At 36.3% G+C, this 23,889-nt stretch overlaps 1 protein-coding gene across 6 annotated transcripts in view; it reads right to left on the bottom strand.

Annotated features, from left to right (window-relative positions):
* The window catches only part of PDE1A (phosphodiesterase 1A), a 376,209-nt gene that overhangs the window by 277,891 nt on the left and 74,429 nt on the right, over positions 1-23,889 (bottom strand). Inside the window, exon 1 of one of the 6 annotated variants that reach the window (XM_043488085.1) lies at positions 10,922-11,378. The exons of the other annotated variants lie outside the window; for them this stretch is intronic. Within the exon in view, the coding sequence (XP_043344020.1) occupies positions 10,922-10,974 (53 nt within the window). The 5' untranslated portion in view covers positions 10,975-11,378. Of the gene's footprint in view, positions 1-10,921; positions 11,379-23,889 lie in introns of those variants that run through there. 6 annotated transcript variants of the gene reach the window in all.

Here is a 23,889-nt window from a genome sequence, read left to right on the forward strand (position 1 = left end):
CTGAGTGTCCCCAACCCTGCAGCAGGCCACCACTGGCCCACGCCTCTGCCAGAGACTCCTGAACACTCACAGGAAAGTCTGGGTCAGTCTCTTTTGGGGTCACTGCTCCCGTCTCCTGGGTCCTAGTGCACACAAGCTTTTGTTTGTGCCCTCCAAGAGTCTGTTTCCCCAGTTTTGTGTAAGTTCTGGAGGCTCTATGGTGAAGTAATGGTGACCTCCTCCAAGAGCGCTTAGGCCATAACCCACATCTGTTGCACTCAGAGCCCCTGCCCCTGTGGCAGGCCACTGCTGACCCATACCTCCACTGGAGACACTCAAATACAGTTCTGGCTCAGTCTCTGAACAGTATGAAAAGGCAAAAAGATAGGACACAAAGATGAACTCCCCAGGTCAGTAGGTGCCTAATATGCTACTGGAGATCAGTGGAGAAATAACTCAAGAAAGAATGCAGAGATGGAGCCAGAACAAAAACAACACCCAGTTGTGGATATGACTGGTAATGAAAGTAAAGTCTCATGCTGTAAAGAGCAATACTGCATAGGAACCTGGAATGTTTGGTCCATGAATCAAGGCAAATTGGAAGTGGTCAAACAAGAGATGGCAAGAATGAACATCAACATTTTAGGAATCAGTGAACTAAAATGGACTGGAATGGGTGAATTTAACTCAGATGACCATTATATCTGCTACTGTGGGCAAGAAGCCGAAACTCCAATACCTTGGCAAACTGATAGGAAGATTCGACTCATTAGGAAAGACCCTGATTCTGGGAAAGATTGAAGGCAGGAGGAGAAGGTGATGACAGAGGATGAGATGGATGAATAGCATCACCGACTCAATGGGCATCAGTTTGATCAAGCTTCGAGAGTTGGTGATGGACAAGGATACCTGGCATGCTGCAGTCCATGTGCTCACTTAGAGTCAGACACAACTGTGTGACTGAACTGAACAGAAGTTTTTACTTATGACTCACATTCTATCAAAAGTTATAGGAAATACAGAGATTCAATATGAATTCTAGCCTCAGGAATCCTACAGTTTTGGAGAAGAGGTGATTTCCTTAGGTAACTATAATAGACTGAAGTAAAACATGCAGTGAAAGAGATACAGATAAAATGAGATGGATCACAGAATTAGAAACAATTGAATGTAGCTGGATTATGAAGCCAATGCGCAATTAGTGGGCTGAAAAACTACAGACTTCTTTTTATGTTGTTTCTCAAAGACATCACCACTGGAATTGTTATAAGCATTTGAAATCTTTATTAGAGTTTGCCAACAAACAGGTGGTCCAGATTGTCACATGTCTCTGCTTTCATCCAAATTTTAATTTAATGATACAATTTAAAAAGTTACTTGACCTATTAGAATTTTCTTTCCATTCTAGGACTCAGAAAATCACCACATTTGTATGTTGAAGATACAATCCTATTGTTTTTTATTACCAGTGGTCTCTAAACAATTTGTTCTAAGCTCTTTGATCCTTAAAAGTGTCAAATTAAATATTCATATTTTTAAAGCTGAAGTGGTGATTTTCATAATAAAAGTCCATGACTTTCAATGCCTACCAAACACCTGGTTAATGAGTATATAATTAATATTTAAATATGTTTTGATTTAATAAACAGTATGTCTAAAAATATCATCTTAAGATCCTAAAAGCTAGAGTCATTTCTCTGATAATGAGTGATGTTGAGCATCTTTTCATGTGTTTGTTAGCCATTTGTATGTCTTCTTTGGAGAAATGTCTATTTAGATCTTTGGCCCATTTTTTGACTGGGTCAATTATTTTTCTGGAATTGAGCTTCAGGAGTTGCTTGTATATTTTTGAGATTAATCCTTTGTCTGTTGCTTCATTTGCTATTATTTTCTCCCATTCTGAAGGCTGTCTTTTCACCTTGCTTATAGTTTCCTTTGTTGTGCAAAAGCTTTTAAGTTTCATTAGGTCCCATTTGTTTATTTTTGCTTTTATTTCCAATATTCTGGGAGATGGGTCATAGAGGATCCTGCTGTGATTTATGTCGGAGAGTGTTTTGCCTATGTTCTCCTCTAGGAGTTTTATAGTTTCTGGTCTTACATTTAGATCTTTAATCCATTTTGAGTTTATTATTGTGTATGGTGTTAGAAAGTGTTCTAGTTTCATTCTTTTACAAGTGGTTGACCAGTTTTCCCAGCACCACTTGTTAAAGAGGTTGTCTTTTTTCCATTGTATATCCTTGCCTCCTTTGTCAAAGATAAGTGTCCGTAGGTACGTGGATTTATCTCTGGGCTTTCTATTTTGTTCCATTGATCTATATTTCTGTCTTTGTGCCAGTACCATACAGTCTTGATGATGAGGCACTCATTATCAGAAAAATGCACATCAAAACCTCAATGAGGTACCATTACACGCCAGTCAGGATGGCTGCTATCCAAAAGTCTACAAGCAATAAATGCTGGAGAGGGTGTGGAGAAAAGGGAACCCTCTTACACTGTTGGTGGGAATGCAAACTAGTACAGCCACTATGGAGAACAGTGTGGAGATTCCTTAAAAAACTGGAAATAGAACTGCCATATGACCCAGCAATCCCACGTCTGGGCATACACACTGAGGAAACCAGATCTGAAAGAGACACGTGCACCCCAGTGTTCATCGCAGCACTGTTTATAATAGCCAGGACATGAAAGCAACCTAGATGCCCATCAGCAGATGAATGGATAAGGAAGCTGTGGTACATATACACAATGGAATATTACTCAGCCATTAAAAAGAATTCATTTGAATCAGTTCTAATGAGATGGATGAAACTGGAGCCCATTATACATAGTGAAGTAAGCCAGAAAGATAAAGACCAATACAGTATACTAACGCATATATTGGAATTTAAAAAGATGGTAACGATAACCCTATATGCAAAACAGAAAAAGAGACTCAGATGTACAGAACAGACTTTTGGACTCTGTGGGAGAAGGCGAGGGTGGGATGTTCAAAGAGAACAGCATTGAAACAAGTATACTATCAAGGGTGAAACAGATCACCAGCCCAGGTTGGATGCATGAGACGGGTGCTCAGGGCTGGTGCACTGGGAAGACCCAGAGGGATGGGATGGAGAGGGAGGTGGGAGGGGGGATCGGGTTGGGGAACACATGTAAATCCATGGCTGATTCATGTCAATGTATGGCAAAAATCACTACAATATTGTAAAGTAATTAGGCTCCAACTAATAAAAATAAATGGAAAAAAAAAAGAAAAAAAAAAGGACTTTTCTCTTGACCAAAATAAATAAAACTTGTTTGAAATATGGGTAAAAAAATAATAATAATAAAATAAAAGATAAAGTCACCAAAATAGCAAAAATGGACACAAATTTGACTCAGAATTAACACTTCTTCAAAACAAAAATATGACTCTAACAGAGCACGCTTGGGATGTTTCAAAGATAACTCTGGAAGCTTTATCATCTTTTCCTTCAAATGCACTGTAGACTTGCCCCTACACTTGCAGCAGCTCCAATTCAGGAAATGTTGGATTTTGCTCAATTAAAGATCATGTCCAAATGGACTTAATCAAATATATAAATAAACTGAAATTTTCCCATGAGAACTATCGAAATTATGTCATGTCAAGTCACAGAACCAGAGACTAGGTTTATAAATAATGCAGACTTCTTTAACCTTGTTCTCTGTAAACCAACAGGTCATTTTTAAGCTTACTAATATTTTTTCATTGCTATTATTATTATTTTTCATTGCTTTTTACCTGAACACTATAAGTAGTAGGCTGATTATTTCAAATTTATTTTCAAATAAAAAAATTTCAAGATAATATAAACCATAAAATTATCCCCACTAGATCATTTTACTTGCATAATCTTGATTTTCCTCATTTCAAACATTACAAACATTTGAAAAGCAGTTTCTAAACAATACCAATATCCAAGATAAATGCAAACAACACCAAGCATCTCTGGCTTAGAAAATAGGACTTGCATAGCTCCCTAGTGAGAAGTGCTTTCTTGTGTTTTATCTATTCCTTGTTCCTGGATCCATGTGTGTGTATGTGTTAGTCACTCATTCATGTCCAACTTTTTGCAACTCCATGGACTACAGCCCTCCAGGCTCCTTTGTCCATGGAATTTGTCAGGCAAGAATACTGGAGTGGATTGCCTTTCCCTTCTCCAGGGGATTTTCCCAACTCAGGGATTGAACCTGGGTATCCTCTATTGCAGGCAGATTCTTTACCATCTAAGCCACCAGGGAAGTCCTATACCCAAAATTATTATTTATGAATTTAATACTTCCTCATGAAGTTGCCCTAAAGATTATATGCTTGTATCTTGTCTAAAAATATGCTAAGATTGTGATGAATGGTAGCTCTCAGTATTAATTTTAATATCTACTGCTGCTGTTGCCACTAGTTATAAGTTTATTGGAAATAATTTAAATTTTTGTAAATTGTGGATGAAGTAATAGTATGGGAGTAGATTACTCATTGCCTGACTTCAAAATGTATAACAAATTACAGTTTATTTGTGATAACCACTTAAAAATTAGAGCTACTTTTTTCACAACTGGGGAAAAAGGCTCAACAATGTCTAAGATGTTTTCTTGATAAATATTTTCTGCCTTACATTCAAATGTATTTGTTGTTTTACTCTGACCTTCATAATTTATTTTGAAGATCAATTTGTAATTATTTCTTCCTTAAATGTCACACAATGACTTCTGACCAGCAGCAATAGTATCTTGACAACAAAAATATTAATAAATGTCTGTTATAAAATATATTTGTTCTATTAATTAGCAATGTGTCTGATAATGTCATAAACTTTAAATTCATATCACTATGTCTATTTTCCAGAAGTATTTTTCACTTTTATAGCAAGTAGAAATAAATGCAATTATTTTGTTCTATCAAATGTCACTTACTTTAAAATTATCATTTATTAAAGAAAACCCTTGAGCCTAAGTTTCCATTGCAAGTCAATTCAACTTCCTTTTTCTCTCTTAAATAAATGAATTCACAATCACTTGTCTTAGAAACAAAAACTGGCAAAATATCTTCATATATATAAAGTTGTATTAAGTTTTGGATTTGATTTACATAGAACTTTTTCTTAGGAGAAAATACATTTCATAAAATAAAAGGTATTTAACATACTCTACTACTTCAATAGTTAATAAATTTTTTCTATGTAATTTTCACTCTGATGACTTTGTACTATATACATTTCTATCTGAATCACACATTTTTGGGTGGGTGTGTATGTGTGTGCATTCAGTCGTGTTTGACTCTTGTCAACCCCATGAACTGTAGCCCGCTAGGCTCCTCTGTCCATAGGATTTCCCAGGCACGAATACTGGAGTGAGTTGCCACGTCCTCCTCCAGGGGATCTTCCCAACCCAGGTATTGAACCTGCGTCTCCTGAGTCTCCTGCATTGGCAAGCAGATTCTTTACCACTGAGCCACCTGGGAAGCCCCAATATATTATACTACTTCACCAGCTAATTTTTTCTATGTAATTTTCACTCTGATGACTTTGTACTAAAATTTCTGGCTAAAGTACACATTTTTTGTTGAGGAAGTGTTAAAAAGAAATTAAAGCACAGGATATTATAAATACATATTTATGAGATGAAAATGCCAATATCAATAATGTATGAACAATACAATTTCTTTAAATTTTGAAGTGAGTTTACATTTTATGTTACTTGTTCCCATTTTCTATTATTCCCAAAACACTGAAGTAAATGACTCTGAAACATTGAGTAGAAAACTGCCTAGAAAACTATTGTAAATCAGCAAAGTGGTCAGGTGTTCCACCTTATTACTGTTTAAAATTTTTTTAAAAAATCAGTAATATTACTGATTACTTATTCCTATCTGAAAATCAGGAATATGGTGTCACCTCTGAAACTTCTGAACTAGCTTTAACACCGATGTTAACACACTGAGCTTAAATGTGGGACTAAATAAAAATGATTACACTCCAAAAGGCATACAATTTTAAATATGTAATAGATATTTTATGCTATTTCTCTATAAAGCATAGATCACAACCTTGAAATAAGAATTCAGACCCAGCAATAGGGTACTAATCATCCTCATTAGGTACACAAACAAAATTAGGACTGCCTTTCTTTTCCTAGGCATCTCACTGCTTTCTACATCTCCATGTGAAGAGAATATGCCTGCCAAAAACACACTCAGAATTCCTCTGCTAACAGCCACTTGTAAAAATAAAACTTTGAAAAGGCATAAAGAGAAGAAACAGCATGTTCTAAATGCTGTGAGGAACCCAACATGATTTTCATTGGTCTTGGGCCCTGGCAGCCGTTCGACTTGCACTTTACTGTCTCAGCTCCTGGATTCATCGACCAGTTCTCAGTTCTAGGGCTGAGGAAGAACCATTTGCATGATTTCATTTGTAGCTTTCTCATGCTACTTCTAATGTAAAGTCACCACAAAAGTAGCATCCACTTTTGAATCCTGAGAGAGGTTCAAAAGGTTGTTGGTTCCAAAGAAAACTAAATGAGGCTTAACATGTAAGAAAAAAATTTCAATTTATTTTTTTAATTCATTTTTCCTACATACTTCCAGAAAGGCTTTGAAGCAACAAACAGAAAAAAAAAGATGCATATATAGTAGAATTTGATAAAAATAAAATATCAAATCAAGTGGGGGAAGATAATTATAACAAAAACCCAGACTTATATATTTCATAGCAGTGTAATTCAGGTAAGAATTACTTTCACTGATGCAGTTTTATTAGGAGAAATAGATTTTTCTTGGTATCAAAGTCTAAGATTGAGTAATATTCTGGGAATATAGAAAGTTCACTAAGCTATGAGCATGCAATAAGATGGAAGTATCTTCAGCAATTCTTTTATTGAAGTTAGACAAAGGTACTTCATCTGAAATGTGCTATAAATTGATGAATCTTTTTACATAAGTAGATTAATTGTAATTACTAGATCAAACTCTGTGGTAACACAGAAAAAGAAGTTTTTAAATGTCTAAAGAATGTGTGTATCAGAGAGCTCTAATATCAAGTGCTGATTCAAATCTTAGATTTTTAAAGATCTATACAAATTCATTTTCTAAGTGCTGAGGAACAAACTCTGTTGTTGATGGAAAACACATTAATATATGTTTTGTAACAGTATTTCCTTCCTGGAAAATTATAAAGCCTAAAGTGTTTCTCTTGAGTAAAGGGAGAGTGATTTCTCTGTACCATTCTGAGTGGCAAGAATATCTGCCGAGTGAACCACAAAATGTGTCTGCGATGCATCGTTTCTATACGCTCCAGGCTGAACGGTCTCATTTATCCCAAAGTAACATGCAAAATGTGTGAACGTGTGCGTACAGACTCCAGCCTTGGCCATAAAAGAAGCCTTGTCTTTGTTCCTTGCTTTACAGATCTGACATGAAAATGTATATCTAAATTTTCCATGGAAGACTTTTAAAACATGGATTTGATAACCTAACTGTGTGAAATGATTTGGGAATCAGCATTGTGGGAGACCAAGACATTCTTAGAGAGTTTCTAAATAGCATATAAGACTCCTCCCAGCCTTCCCAACAGCATACCAGCCATGGAATTTCAATATTCATCATCTCCTCTAAAACCTCTCAGCTAATTTTTTACACTTGATGGATGATTTTTATTAGTTGAAATTTAGGGAGATCATGCTGATGAAACATTAATATTAATTCTGTCTCAAAAATTAAATTTAAAAGAAAATCTTTCTCTTAGAAGAAACTAAGACAATATTGTAAACTGTAACTCCAATAAAAACTAATTAAAAAATTAGAAATTGAAGGAAATATAACATTAAAAAATAATAATAATATAAAAAATATTGCTCTTATCTTTCTCAGTTCACTTAGGGGCCAGAATTAGTTTTCACTGAAATTTGTCTTTTCCATTATAATTTCCCAGGATGTTGTTATTTTCTTTTTGGCACCCATCACCTGCCTGTGTCATGGTTACCTAGATACACACGAGATGATATGCTTTGTAAGGGCAGGTAAGGCTGTTTTTTTGTTATTGTGTCTGGCCTCTCCAATGGTGCATGCATACTCAGTTGTGTCTGACTCTTTGTGAGCCCATGGACTGTAACCCACCTCTGTCCTTGGAATTTTCCAGGCAAGAATACTGGAGTGGGTTGCTGTCTCCTACTTCAGGGCATATTCTCACCCAAGGATCAAACCCGCATCTCTTGCATTTCCTGAATTGGCAGGTGGTTTCTTTACCACTTGGGAACCCTGGCCTCCCCAATGCCTTAGCCCAGATATGGTCATGTCTAGTCAAGCAGAGAATGACAGGTGAATTGAATTAAAGTTGTGGGCTCAACTGCAGAAGAAAATAGCCTGTATATAGAAATTTGAATGGTGTCAATGTCAGATGTTTCTAAAAAAAAAAAAAAATCCTAGGCTGATCTCTTAAAGACAAAAATTTTAAATGAGTATTTTATAAAAAATAGCAAAGATATTTCACAAAATTTCTATTAAACTTGTACCTAGCACATATGAAACAATCTAGCACAGACTTGCATACAGATTGAGAACAGGTGTGCAAATCTCTTAGGAAGTGGGGTGTACACGTACTGTACATATTGACAAGGAAAAGTCTGTTCATGGGACTCTGACCAGAAAAGGAAGCCTAGAAAGATGTCTCAGAGTGAAAGGCTGGACAGCTCAAGGGAAAGCCAAGGGAACAGGGGAGCTGGGAAAGGAGGCTAACAAAGAAAATAAAGTGGGACATGGGATAAGAGCCAAAGTGGCCAAGAGAGAGTCAGTTGTTCAGTAATGTCCAGCTCTTTGTGACCACATGGACTGAGTCTGTAGCCCACGAAGCTCTCTATCCATGGAATTCTCCAGGCAAGAATACTGGAGTGGGTTGCCATTCCTTTCTCCAGGGGATCTTCCTGACCCAGGGATAGAATCCAGCCCTCCTGCATTGCTGGCAAATTTTTTACTGCCACCAGAGTTAAAAAAGGTGGCTCTCTAGTCTGAGCTACCAGAGAAGCCCAAAGATGCCAAAGGAAAGCTTAACCCATTTCTCAACTTGCCCAAAAGCACAACTAGCTATTAGAAAGCCCATGCTGCATTTCACTAAAGAACAGCCTAAAACTTTCTCTGAGACAGTGTATCTAGTCATTTGGATTTTTTAAGATACTCTCCACCCTCCTTTCCTTCATAACAGTCATATCTTGATAAAAGCAAAGCCAGCTGTCAACATGCCAGTAGACCCATGATTCCACATCTGGCCTTAACCTGTGTTCAATCGGGAACCCATTTCAGCACTTGCTTGAAATAATTGCCTGGGTAAACGTATATCCTCTTTGGTAGCTGTGTGTTCTCTTCTAGGTCATCAGTATCATGAAACAATCATTTGAATCTACCAAACTGTATTCTAATCATCTGGACAAAGAATCCCACCTTCCACAAAGGATCTACTGTTTATACAGAAGAGCAGCACACCTGAATGGCAATTCCCCTGAGAGCGGCACCTTAACATAGCATTCGTCGGGAGCGGACAAGGATTCGGCATTAAAGCAGTGAATGACCACCTGCCAGCAACAGTTCCACAATGGGATAAGACACTTAAGTTGATGGCTAAGTGCATCTGATTTTATCCAAAAGAGCCCTGCCTTCCTGAACTTCTGTAGGTACCCTCTTTAAGTGACGTCTCAGTGGGGTTGAGTTTGGGATTGTCTGTGCAACTTTCACGCCTCCTTGAAGTCACACATGTGCTTGGAAAGAAAATAGTAGCAAACTGCACAGGAACTGAAAGAACATTTCCAGCTCCGGCCATAGGAAACACGGAGGTGAATACACCTTTTGGATTTTTGGTTAAATTTACAAGTGCATATTTAAATAGACATATAATGTTAAATTTGTAATGGAGATTTGAAAATATCTTCAAAAGATTTTAAAACAGATTTGAGCTAACATTTTGTTTTAAGCATTATGAAAGTATATAGATATTACTAGGAATATTATAGTAATGCTTAATTAGTACATAAGAATGGAAACATTTTATATATAATTCTATTCCTTGAAGGCCCACTCATTATTTAACATCCACAGAATGTCAGGAATTTCATCCATAAACTTCTACAACCCTGTAGTTAATTCAAGATCAACAGCCAGTGACTACAACTTAACATTTAGTGTTGTTAACATGTGATATCTTTGCTATATTTAAGATAGTATCTGGGGGGAGGCCCAAATTTGATATATGGTTAACTTTAATTCCAAATTCTGGATTCTAAATTACATAACAGGTAACTAAAGAATCAAGACAGAAGAAATTGCTGTCTCTTAGTGAAAAAGTCTCTCCCCCCTCAAAATAAAACCTTAGCCCAATCTGTTATGCGAGATCTACATTCTGCCTGGGCAAAGATTCCACCCCAGTGCAAAATATCTCCTATTGCCCTGCTGTTTCTTTAACTGCTATACAGATACTCCTAAATTAGCTGTAAAAGGTACGTACTATAGTACAATAGCCATCAAGTTCAAATTTGTCTCCCCATACATTACTGCAAAAAAGCATAGCATTCACAGCACTAAAATACTACTTCTGAGAGAAATCAGTTGAAAGAACCACACGTTTCCCATTTACAGGGCTATGCAACCACTAGAAACAGCAAGGGATTGCATAATGTTTCAAAAGTTTTTCTAGTGCTATGTCACTGAAGTACATGAAAAGCTAATACGTTTTTAAAATACATCTTGAAAAACTGATAAAAGCTTGTGCTTTGGGTTTCAGAAAATAAAAAATAAAAGAACTCCTTCAGGATGCATGAAGTTACACTTTAGGCACAGTCTTTATTGCTTTGTTATAACTTAGTGCCAGAATTCACAAGTTAAGGATGAAAAAGAAATTATTTTTCCTGATAGCCCTGGAGCCATCTAGGATACATCATGACTTACCTAAAGATGGGTCTTTGGAGATGTTTCCTCCTGATTGTGACATGGTCATCCATTTAAAGGTGAAAGTTTAGCTTGTTCCTGGAAACCACTCCAGAAATCCAGGGAGAGAATGTGGAAGCTTATCCTGATCTATTGTCCTGCAAGGAGCCCAGAAGGCAAAAGTGGTTTCCTCTTTCTCTTTTTGGGTGCTGGGAGAAAACTTCCCTGCTCTCTGCCAGCTGAGTAATGTGTCCATAGAGGCCACATAAGACAGGCACGATGGGGCACTCCCCCACAGAGCCGGGTGTGCGGAAACACCAACAGTCACGTTGACATGGGCAAGGGACGTGCACGGGACCCTCGGAAACAGAGCAAAACGAACAGAAACCTTCCTACCCCTGTGGCACCCAGGTAGGAGCTCCCTAAGTTATCGCAGCCATGAGAGCGCTCCTTCCACATGCTGGTCAAGCTCGGAAACGCTAAGTCCCTCCCTGTCTTTAAAACAGCCCGTTCCGAGGCTCAACTTTTTTTCTTCAAAATAAAAGTTGTCCAGCTGGCTCAGCAGTCCCATGTGAGTACCCTCAGAAAGTTTGTTCTGTTAAAATAAGAACTGTATACAAATTAATGAAGAAAGATGGGCTGAAGCTGCATGGCTGGCTTTGCTCCGAGAGATTATAATTATTTTACAATCTTGCTTTTATTCATGCTGGATGAAGTGTGGAGACAACTCATCATTTTTGGCACTCATAACCTAATAACCTACACTTGGCTAAAGTCAAAGATGCCATTTCAACTGATAGAAGCCCTGTGAAGCTGGCCAGAGCTACAGAAGTTAGAAAAACAAAAATTGCTCAATTCCATCAGTGACACTGTACCCAAATGCAGCTTTTCAACTAAGAAAGGACACTGCAAAAAGATATGGAAACACACACACACATCACACTTTTTTTTAGTTCCCAAAACTCCCTAGGAACCTAAGGTTTTTATATGATAAAATCAAATTTTAATTTATGAAAATAAAAAGGAAGAAAAGTAGGTATAAGAGAGAAGCTGTGAACTGAAAATAAACAGTAAAAATTGTTTTACTTGGAAGACAGACTCACACTGTAGGGACTTTTGTTCAAGTTACAAATAAGGTGAATTCTCATATTTTAATATAACATTCTGGAGACATTCCTGTATCTAAATCAGTAACAAATTTCCTCTCAATCAGTAATGTCATGAGATTCCAGGCTAGAGGTTTGTTATGAAAAAAAAAATTCTCAAAGCATGATTAAATGTTTTAAAAGTACACATGTTAAAAGGAGGATAAACTGAGAAACACACATGCTTTCACTGAATGATCCATAAAAGTAAGATTTAAATGTCACAGAGGGGGATATGCTCTATGTGATAGCAGTCTGTAACTCTTAGCACCCTCCAGATATGTCCACAGAAGCAAGAACACCTTTTTATTTTCCTCCCACAGGAGAGACAAAGAAAAAGAGAATTAAAAATAAATCACTGATTACATTGAGCAGTTCTAATCCATGCTAGGAAATGGAATCAGTCTGAGAAAGCACTGAACTAAAAATAAAATAAATGGCTTCTAGTCCTAGTTTTATGAATATGCTGGGCCATTGTGAGAAAATTTCTTGACTTATCTGAGCTCCAGTTTCTGTTTGTAAAATAAAGCTATAATATTAGTTGAATTCTATGTTCTTGTCCAGCTGTAGTCATTCCAACAGACTCTTTCTAAGTATGATTAGTCTGCTGCTTGCAGAGATACTAGCATGGGCCTTATGGTACATGATACTCCAAAAAATACATTTTCATTATGTGAAGTAATAAAAAGGAAGATCATTTTATATATTTATGTAGCTATTATGTATCAATATAATTATGTATAAATCAAGGTTTTCTTCACCATCAATAAGCATTCAACCATAATTTGACATGTGTGCAATATTACAGCTATATCCAGAGACCATCTACATGTAAACTGATATGCAGACCTTAGGGTAGTGGCTTCATTACAACCTTATGCTTTTGCTTTCTTTGTATATGTAATAGCACATTACAGAGATCTTCTGGAAAGATTTCTGCATTTATGGATGGCATTCAATTTCTGTACTCATGGTTTATCTATATCACTATTAATTTAGCATAAATATCCCTGAGGAACAACTCAAGAGAAAAATAAGCCTATCAACTTTTAAAAAATAACTTCCACTTTGTCTACTTTTGATTTAGAAAAGTGTGATGACTTCTTCATTAACGTGTTGGAAGGAATTCAACAAAATACTAATAAACATATAGCCAAGGTACAATTCAAATGACAAGCAAGCATACACTCTTACTTGAGGCTCAAAGCCTTGATTATTAACCATAGAACCTGAAAGCTATTAAGCTAATTACAGAAAATCCATAACATCATTGTTGCATTAGGTTCATATTCTTTTTGCTCTGAAGTTAAAGTAGAAAACTTAGATTCTCACTTACATCAAGCACTGAATTTATTTTAAAGTCCAATCTTAAAACTTAAGGATCCATAGACGATAACAGTAAGTTAAATAGTCATTTGACACAGAGAAAAATATCTATTTCTTAAAAGTTTTCATTAATATTTTTTCAAACAGCATTTAAACTTAATATTGGAAAGAAAAGTTTGCTTTGTTAATTTAATGTAGTATTCAATAAGATGAAATAACCTCACTGTTGTTGCTTAAATTCCAAAAATATAGTCTTTAACACAACTATACTGTGAAAAATGCTAAAACATCATACAGGCTGTCTCCTATTAAAATATGCTAAGTATAGTCTATTTTGAATAGTTTTTTCAGGGGTTGGCTGTCAGAAATTGTTTTTATATTTTTTCTATCAAGGTGAACTCTCAGTGTGACTTAGCCTAACACTTTTACCACTACTCTGCACACACACACACCCCCGTACATATACCGGCACACTTCCCCCAACTCAGCACTGTTAGACTCTTATAATAGGTGCTCAACAAATATTTCTTAATTTATTAGAATTCTTAGCACAACACACAGAACATATCCATCATAAGCAACTCATTTTATATGATGAAAAACATGGATTAACTTGCATGATTTTTCCAACCAAGTGGGTACTAAGTATGTCATGGCATTTTGTGTGAAGCCTCATGGAAAATGATAAACTTTACTTTTTCTTGTTTTTTGATTGTAATAATCTATTCTTTGACCCTGTTTGTGATATACAAGAGCTAAATAGCATGCAATAGTATAAAAATCATATAGTATTGTGAATACGTCAGTCCAAGAACTGGAAATTGAGTGCAGCTACTGGTTGTTTTTTCACCGCAGAACTCCATTCAAATATCAGTCTGAGACAAAGAGGGTGTGCTTTTGTCCCAATACAATTCAATTAATCACAGTGTTACAAGTTATATGTTTAAGTGAGTTTTTAAATTAAGTGGAGAAAGAGGAAGGAAGTGCAAGAAAGAAATGATCAGATGGGATTATAGATTTTCTCATTGTATACATACAATATGATTTAAAATTTTTTACAGGTTTCACACTGATGATGAAGCTAGTTGATGGATGGTAGAGCTGGGATATGAACCCAGATGCCTTGCTCCTGAGCCCCTGCTTTTACCCCTACTGAGAAGGGGTAAAATGTAGGCATTGCGTCCTTTCTGGGCTATCATCCACATTCTAAAGAGAAACAAAAGAAACTAACCCCTCTGATGAGTGTCTATTCTTCTCCTAATCCTCATCCTTACTTAAACATCACTGCATGACTCATTATGTTTCCAATACTTACAAGAGCCAGCCCAAGAAATGGTCTATTGATATCAAGGTGAAATAATCAATGAATATGTTCTACAAAGATCTGAATGGAAACTCTTTTCCATTACAAACAGCCTTGAACTAATGTCAAGGAACACATATTTAAATCCCAACTTTAGCAGTGATATCCTCTTCAATTCTATGACTGTTTCCTTACCAGCCAAACTAAAATGTCAGGCTAGATGACCTCTCAGATCTTTCCAGTCCTAACTTTTTATGACTCTATGACTGACATATGATAAGATGTCAAGTTATTTAAACTTAGTGTCCAAGCAAGAATAAACTCTGTAATCATTTTTAGCTTTTCTTGACCACAACAAGGTCGTGCATACCACCAGAATACTTTCCGTTACTACTGTTGTGAAATTAAAGCTATCTAACATACTACTATTGAATGTGCAACTACATATTCATTTTTCTAATTAGGCAGTTTTCTTTCTTTCTATAGCTTCAACTGGGAACTAGTCACTTGAATGTGAGATCCAGGAAGACAAGGGTTGGTGTCCGTTGTATTCCCTATGCACAATATATAAGAGACATGAATGTGTGCTCAGTCACTTCAGTCGGGTCCAACTCTTTGCAACCCTATGGATGGCAGCCCACCAGGCTCCTCTGTCCATGGAATTCTCCAGGCAAGAACACTGGAGTGGGTTAACCATGCCCTCCTCTAAGGATCTTCCCAGCCCAGGGATCAAACCTCTCTCTGTCTTCTGCATTGCAGGCGGAGTCTTTACCACTGAGCCACCAGGGAAGCCCATGTAAGAGACAGTCATGGTTATTTATTGAATGAATGAACACAAAGTGCTAATTAATGCTACCTCATTATTTTCTTGTATATTCTTTTTCTAAAAACGTGGGCATATCTGGTAAATGTTCAATTTTATGTCCTCCAACCCACTATTTTTCTTCAAAGACGTATCTGAGTTTATAGACAGGCGGGCTTCTGTGACCTTTCAGCAGCAGAAAGAAGGGAGTCTCAAACCCAAACCAGCAGGTTCCTGCCATCCTTTGTGTTCTCTGGAATCTGCAACAATGTCCTTTAACTGTCTGGTCACTTCACTCACTGCTGACATCCACTGCTGAAATCTGTAGCTGGTCTGTTCAATTGGCTCAGTTTGGGAACGGTGGTCATCTCATTGAGCCCAATCAGCCTTTACTGCAAGACTGCTGCAAGACTCTCTAAGTCTGTCTTTCAACTTGGCTAACATTAACCCCTCTCACCACACTGCATGAGGCAAATGGATTCCTGACAGACTGGGAAAAAGGAAAGATCATATACATCAAAATGAAAGAAAGAAAATCACACTGTTCCCATTATGTTATGAAGCATTCGTATTCATTCATTTCAGTGGGTACACAGTGAGTAACTATATCACGATATTAACCATCTGCCCTATCTAGCCCTCACTCACCTACCTATACTTCCATCTCGAAACCCTAACATTTAGGTTAATTCTTCCCTAGCCATATTGGCATTTTGTTCCTCAAACACTCCACCCTCTTCCCTGCCTTTTCTCCATGTACTGTTCGCTCTGCCTAAAATGTTCTTTCTCCTGCTCACTACTCATATGTAGCTGCAATTTCCCCTCCTCACAAAGGTGACTCCTCTGACAAGCCCATATGTATTTTATACACCTTCAGGTCTCTGTTTCCCTCAAAGCAAGTATCATAGTTTGCATTATATTCATTTACAAATCCATCTGTTCAATGAATGAACATGTCCATTCTGCAGCATGCAATAAACTGAGGAAAAGATCAGAACATCTAACTGTTCCTGACTACCTTAAAATTAAATCTTCATTTTTTCACCACATTATCCCTGCTCCTGGCCTGCTTAAAAATGATCTGTCTCACCAGCCCAGGTGGGATGCATGAGAAAAGTGCTTGGGCCTGGTGCACTGGGAAGACCCAGAGGAATCGGGTGGAGAGGGAGGTGGGAGGGGGGATCGGGATGGGGAATACATGTAACTCCATGGCTGATTCATGTCAGTGTATGACAAAACCCACTGAAATGTTGTTAAGTAGTTAGCCTCCAACTAATAAAAATAAATGAAAAAAAAAAAATGATCTGTCCTTGTCACTATACTGCACACCTATAGCTTACATAATATTGTACAACAGCTATATTTCAATTTTAAAAATATTGTTGGTCCTGTAAATAAACCTCTTATTCTAAAAAATAAATAAATAAATCTAGTCAAGTTACTCTGAAAGTGTGTTTGTCCTCATGTGTGTCTGTAATAACCTAAAAATAAACTCACTGATCTCTTGCAATGCTTCAAAACATTTTCTGATTACATACATGTTCCATCTTAAAATATTTGTCATTATACTTCTTCAAATCAGAAACTCTACTTATCTGAGAATAAATATAATAGGATTATTAATATTGAGGGCAACTAAAAATCACTTTGGAAATAGTTCTCAGTTTGACTAAGAAATGTTTTCTGCCTTAGGGGCAAAAAGCACCTACCTAGCTAAGAGATTTAAATTAGATTTGCTTATCTTGTGTGTCAAACTTAACACTTATTGGTCATTTATTCAATAAAAAAACATATCAGAATTATTTTCTAAAATTAATTAATAAAGAAGACCTGGTTTATAGCTTCAAGTGGCAAGGAAAAACTGTTCTTCAAATTGGCTAACCCTTTAGCCTGGTGTAAGAATAGAGCCTTTTCGGTTCAAATAGTAGGACAAATTCCTCTTTGTCACTGAACTATACAAACAGGTCAACTAAAGTTTGATTGGTTCCACTCAGTACGCACACAAGTTCTGACAGCCTTTAGTGCTGGCAGTTATTCAACTTCCTTTGAATGAATGTGGCATTCTGTGAAAATATCATCATCAACAACAACAACAAAAAGAATCATTTAAAAAATATTCTCATAGCCAAATGCCAAAACACCAATGTGTATCAAGCAACATCAAATCTACTATAAAAGGAAATGGCTTTTGCATAGTGAGTAAATATAGTGAATAAACATTACAAAAAGAGACCTCCTTAATATAAAATGCCCTTTGAGTCAGAGGACTAAGAAAGAGATGGTTGGACAGAGGCTTGAAGGAAGAATAGATATTCAACAAGCAGGCTAAGAGGAAAGGCAAGCTGGGTATTTTCATCGCTAAGCATGAGGCAACAACACGGGATTTGGAGGGCACACTACAACTGAGGCAGTGTGGAGTAAGTCCTATCACATTATCTGTAGAATCACAGACTCCACCATCACAAAAGAAGAGTGGTCACAGTTAGGAAAATAATATGATATCACGGTTTAAAGGTGTATGAGTCAAAGGATTCCATTACTCTCCAAATACATCAAAAATGTTATCTGCAATTTTTCAGTCAGTGGAAGTTGTCCAAAGGTAGTTAAACACCGAGGCTGGTTGAGTTTCCTTGTAGGTCTGAAATTCATCACTAAATCATTAACTTAGCATCAGTACTGAGTCATCATTACCAGCTTTCCTCAATATTTTAAGCTTGGTTTCAACATGACTTTAAATCCAATTAGCAGTTTTAAAAAAATCTGTCTTAAGCTTCCAGTAATGCCTATGAATAAATGTGTGGAGTTACCACCAAGAAATGAATCAAATCAATGTCAGTAAGTGGAAAATTTCTAAATGTTAACCTATCGACTCTCCAAGATTTTAGAATTAGACAGAAATAGAGATAATCGTGACTTTGAATAGAAGCAATCACTCAGTTTGTCAAGCTTATAATAGTATGTGTGGTAGGTTCTATATATTGATTAGTTTCTATATATTGATAAATAACTCAAATGTACTTGCTTATACCTTTTTAAATAAAAACTATCTTATTTTATAATAACTATAGGCCATACATACTTTGTACCTTTATACCCATTCATTTCTCAAAAACCTCAGTCCAGCTTCAGCTTTTCTTTCTATTTCAGCTGACTTTCTTCTACTCCACATCCACTGAAATGATCTATCCTTGCCAATTTCATCTCTGGCTTTACATATCTTATTTTTCATATAAATACATCATTTCAGTCAATTATTCCATGACATATTACATTTATCATAATTTATTTTTACATTCATTTAATTAAAATCTACATTTAAATTCATAGAGGATTTAAACTGATCATTGAATATTTTCCCAAGCCCAACACCAAACACATTTTCTACTGTATCATCTGACACAAGGCCCAATGCCTATCAAAATATTGGAAACGATGTCTATCTTAGAAATTCTGCATCTTTTCTAAACATTATTAACTTCTATCAAGCTGTATAGTCATAAAATGACAGTCTTCCCCCATCTATTCTTTTCTCCATCTAGCCCAATGGAAAGTATGGAAGCAAGAGGGTTGTTATGTGTTTATCAATCATTTACTGTATGTTAGACAGAATACCTTACATGCACTATTTCAGTTAATTATACATAGCACACCTAGAAAGCAGATTCTCTTACTTTCAAGGCACACTCAGGAATCTAGAGTTGAGAAAAACCATATAAGTTGCCAAAGGCTGTATATCTTATATGTTACAGTAATAGGGTTTAAATCTAGTTCTGTCTGATGCTGATATTTTAATTCTTACTAACACTGCCTCCTCATGATCACATTAGAATGTGTTTTAATAGCAGCCTTAAAGAAAAAGTCATGCTAGTTTACTACCACAGTTTGAAAACTATAATACACTGACCATTTGAATTAGGTACAGCCCTAGAGAGAATACAGGCTTAATTTCAGAGACACATTAGCTCGCTTTGGGTCATTCTCACAATATAGGCCTCACACATACATGGATGAGTGAAGCCCAAAAACCAGAAGAAAAGAAGATTAAACTTCAAGATCTTAAAGCTTAAGTTTTATTATTCTTTGCTCTATAATCTCTACTGAAGAAGAATGGATAAATAAAACTTTGGTCAAAATATCACTGAGAAACTCTAAGGAAAAAAAAACTCAGACTAAATATATAAGTGAAGTTGTGGTTCTATCCCCAATATACAGAATGGCTCTGCAATGCTGAAGTGTATGTATATAATGCAATCCTCTCTTTAAAATCATGTTCACAAAAAATCCAAATCATTAAAAAATTAATCCATTAATTAGAATTCCCTACCCTCTTTCTGGTGGCTTGGAGGTTAAAGCATCTGCCTGCAATGCAGGAGACCTGGGTTCGATCCCTGGGTCGGGAAGATCCCCTTGGAGAAGGAAATGGCAATCCACTCCAGTATTCTTGCCTGGAGAATCCCATGGACGGAAAAGCCTGGTGGGCTATAGTCCACGGGGTCGCAAAGAGTCGGACAAGACTGAGTGACTTCACTCTCACTTTCACTTTCACCCTCTTTCAAAACTGCATTATTAAATACTTAACTTTCACCAGAAAGTTGGATGGGTCATAGACTTGAAAAGTTCAGAGTTGCCTTACCTACCCTCTATATTCTACTACAAGGATAATATTGACAACTGTTGCTTCACTAAGTACATCCTATGGGCCAGGCACTCTGAAGACTCTACAAAACTTATTACATTGAATTCTCCTGACAGCAACCTGGGATAGGAGTTGGATCTCTATTTTAGAGAAAGCTAATGTTGCACAGCTGGGACTGGTTAAGCAAAGATTTAAGCCCAGGACTTCTCTCCTCCATTGCCCATGCATTCAACGACTCCCGTGATCGGGGCTATCTGATTCACTTTGATTTCCTTTTCTCTGTTTCTCAGGGTCACTTAGTATTTTTTAATCTTCTCCCTCTCCTTTTGTTCCTGCTTCATGAACAATTCCGTTTTCCAGTGATGAACTCCAAGATCATCAGTTCTAACCTTCTTAAAATTGTGGCTGCTTGTGAATTCATTCTCCTCAGTTGTTCGACAAATACAGAACACTGTTATTGTTTTAAATGTACACATTGTCTCAGTATAAGAGCTCATGGGCTTTTATTTTTGGCTTTGAGGTAATGAGTTACTTGTTATAAATAGAATCATAGACTCCTGGAATCCAAAGGAACCTTTGCCATTAAGTTTTTCACCTTTCAATCCTTTGCAGAATTCCTCTTGCTTGTCCTCTCAGAAAAGGCTTACAGTAATGTCTCTGAGCTGGAAGAAGTGAATCTGCTGTTTCTTTGATCTCCGTTCCCCAAGAACCTCTCATAACATGAGAGTTTCATTTTGTTGAATGCTATTTCTGTTTCAAGATAGAGACTTCAGTATACTAACCTCTACACCTGGTACACAATCGAACAACAGTCTCTTCCAGCAACAAGGGAAAACTGGCTGTGTTGGGAGTACAGAAAAGTAGTATTTAGTCTCAATGTAGTCATTGTCTATGCACATTGAAAAGTAAATTTTTATTTTAGGTAAATTTTTTGCCTTTTATACACTACCTTTAAAGATAGCACAGCTTAATTTCACTAGCCAATGTGACAAAGGATTTACTAGAGGTTAAGAGAACAATGATTAGTAAAACACAGGCTCTTTCCTCAGGGAGCTCAAGTTTAAAAGGAAAGAAATCATCCACTTTTAAAAGCAACTTCAATCCAATTTAATAAGTGATTTAATAAAATAAAAGGGACAGAAGAAACCCAGAAGGGAAAGAAATAAAGACTCACAGAGGAATATATTATATTTTACCAAGTTTTATCCAGTAAGTTGAAGTTCAGCAAGGGAAAATTGTTTACTAGCAAGATACAGTGAAGAAAGTCTAGGCAAAGGAAGATGAAAAACAACATAGAAGCATGAAATACCATAGTTTCACAAACTGGTCGGTATCTTGCTATGACTGAGGGTATAGGTGTGAGGGAGAGTGGCAGGAAATAAAGCTGGAAAATCAACAAATGCCATTGTGTGTGCCATATAGGGAGCTTAGACTATATCCAACAAGCAATGGGTACTCTGTGGGCTACAGTCAGGGAATGGCACCTTCAGCTTTACAGTCTTGGAAAACCTTACTGATAAAAATGTGGGAGACATTTTGAGAAGAGTAAGTCCAGGTATAGTGGTATCAGTAAAAGATCTGTTAGAGTAATCTTGGTAAGAGATGAAAATGACCTAAAGTAAGGCAAAGACATAATTGGAAAAGAGCCTCTTCCAGACACTAACAGGTATAAAGTATCAAGTGAAATGCCAGTCACTCAGTCGTATCTGACTCTTTGCGACCCCGTGGACTGTGGCCCAACAGGTTCCTCTGTCCATGGAATTCTCCAAGCAAGAATACTGGAGTGATATTGTCGACCCAGGGATCAAACCCAGTCTCCTGCATTGCAGGCAGATTCTTTACCAACTGAGCCCCCAGGGAAGCCCATAAAGCATTGAGCTTAGTGAATGATTTGGTATACTGAATGAGAAAGAAGAGGATGTAAAGACAATACTTTCATTTCTGGCTTATTATCTGAGTAGATGATACCACCACCAAGAACCAAATAGTAAAAAGGGCAATAATGAAAGCATAAAAAGTGAAAATAATAAATAATGAAAGTATGAAATAATATAAATAATGAAACTATAAAAAAGAAAAAAGTATAATCAAAAGTTCATTGATGGGGCATAATGAATTTGCAGTACTAAAGGATGGCCCAAATGGAGATGTTTCATGGACAAGTAGATATTTAAATTACAGGGAGAAAGTAAAGAAATCAGTTATAGAGATAAAATATGCATATGGAAGGTGGAGGTGTTGCTACCTAAGTATAAAACTATGAATGTGGATAATACTGCTCAGAGAGAACATGTAAGTTAGAGGAGTGAAGACTCAAGAATAAAACCTGACATACAGAGGGAAGCATATCCAGTGAAGATCTCAGAGACACTAGAAAGTTGGAGGGAAAGTTCGTCCCACAACCAAAGAGGAGGGAAGGAAAAGGAAGAGAAAGGTGCCACTAGTACCAAATGTGCAGAGCAATTAAAAAGAGAACAAATTAAAGCTTTAAAGAGACATGAAAAAAAATCAGAAACGCCTCTATCAAAGTTATCAATATAAAAGTGACTGGTGGCCTTAACAAAAGCAATTTCTATGCTGGAATAATCATATGTTCAGCAAGATAAAAGTTCTCCTTTAGTTTATTTTCTCTCTTTTACCTTAAAGTACCACTTTTCACAGACATTCAATTTTCATGTTTATTTGGCCCAGAGTCTCTTCTCTTCTGCTGATTTTTGTGCCCCAGTATCACGCTGGCTTATTTAACAAAGCTTTCAGTATGTTTGAATACTGGGTAGTACCAGTCCTCCTTCAGTTTTCCCCCTTCCCACAAAAATTTTTTCAGTACATATACAAGTTATTCTTCTACAAAAATGTATTCTTCCTTATCAATTTTTCTTCTTTTATCAAATATAAAAAGTTAAAGAGCCAGGAGCCAGTTTTTCATGATTGGAGAAGGGAACTCCACATATGGGAAAGTGAAAGACTAGAATATATCCTGTGATGTTGCAAAGAAGTTAGAGATAGTGGTATGAACTATAGGTAATAAATATAAGTCTAGCTATGTTCATTGAAGAGGCTGAGAAGCAATGAGACACCATTAACAATTAACACGACAATCACCCAAATTTTGTTTTCTATATACCCCTCACTACTAAAAGAAATCAGAATTCCTTAAAAAATAAGCTGAATCTAGGGCTGGGGAAGGAAAGTGCAAGATAAACCTGTAAGGAAACGTTCAAAGAATGAAGAGGACATAAAAAAATACAGGAAACAGCTTAAAGAGGCTATATTGATCAAATATGGGAAATGTGAGCAACAAAGTAAGTAATGATTATAACCTATTGTTACCCATTGAATAAAATAAGAAATATATATATTTATTTATTTAGAGAGAGAGAGAGTGATAAATGGAGCAAAATATAAACAATTGCTCCTGGAGTTCCTTGTACTATTCCTGTAATTTTTCTTAAACTTTAAAATCTTATGAAATGAAAAAAAATTTTTAACATTGTTACAACTTTAATTTTTGAATCTGGATTGAAATCTTAGACATTGAAAAATCAAAGTACAATTGACTTTTCATTGTAACTTATAATTCAGCATTACCTTTAAATTTTGTATCTTACAATAAAATTTGCAAATCAAAACATAAATGTCATTTTTCAGAAGCAAGGTTAACTTTAGGAGAATGACACCTGTGTGTTATTTATATTCACAATTATTTTGTAAAGGCAAATGATCAGTAATAAATAAGTAATGTACTACCCTGGCTGAGTTGTAAGCCCAACCAAATGT

Source organism: Cervus canadensis, chromosome 15 (assembly GCF_019320065.1).
Source record: "Cervus canadensis isolate Bull #8, Minnesota chromosome 15, ASM1932006v1, whole genome shotgun sequence".
Taxonomy (NCBI): Eukaryota; Metazoa; Chordata; class Mammalia; order Artiodactyla; family Cervidae; genus Cervus; species Cervus canadensis.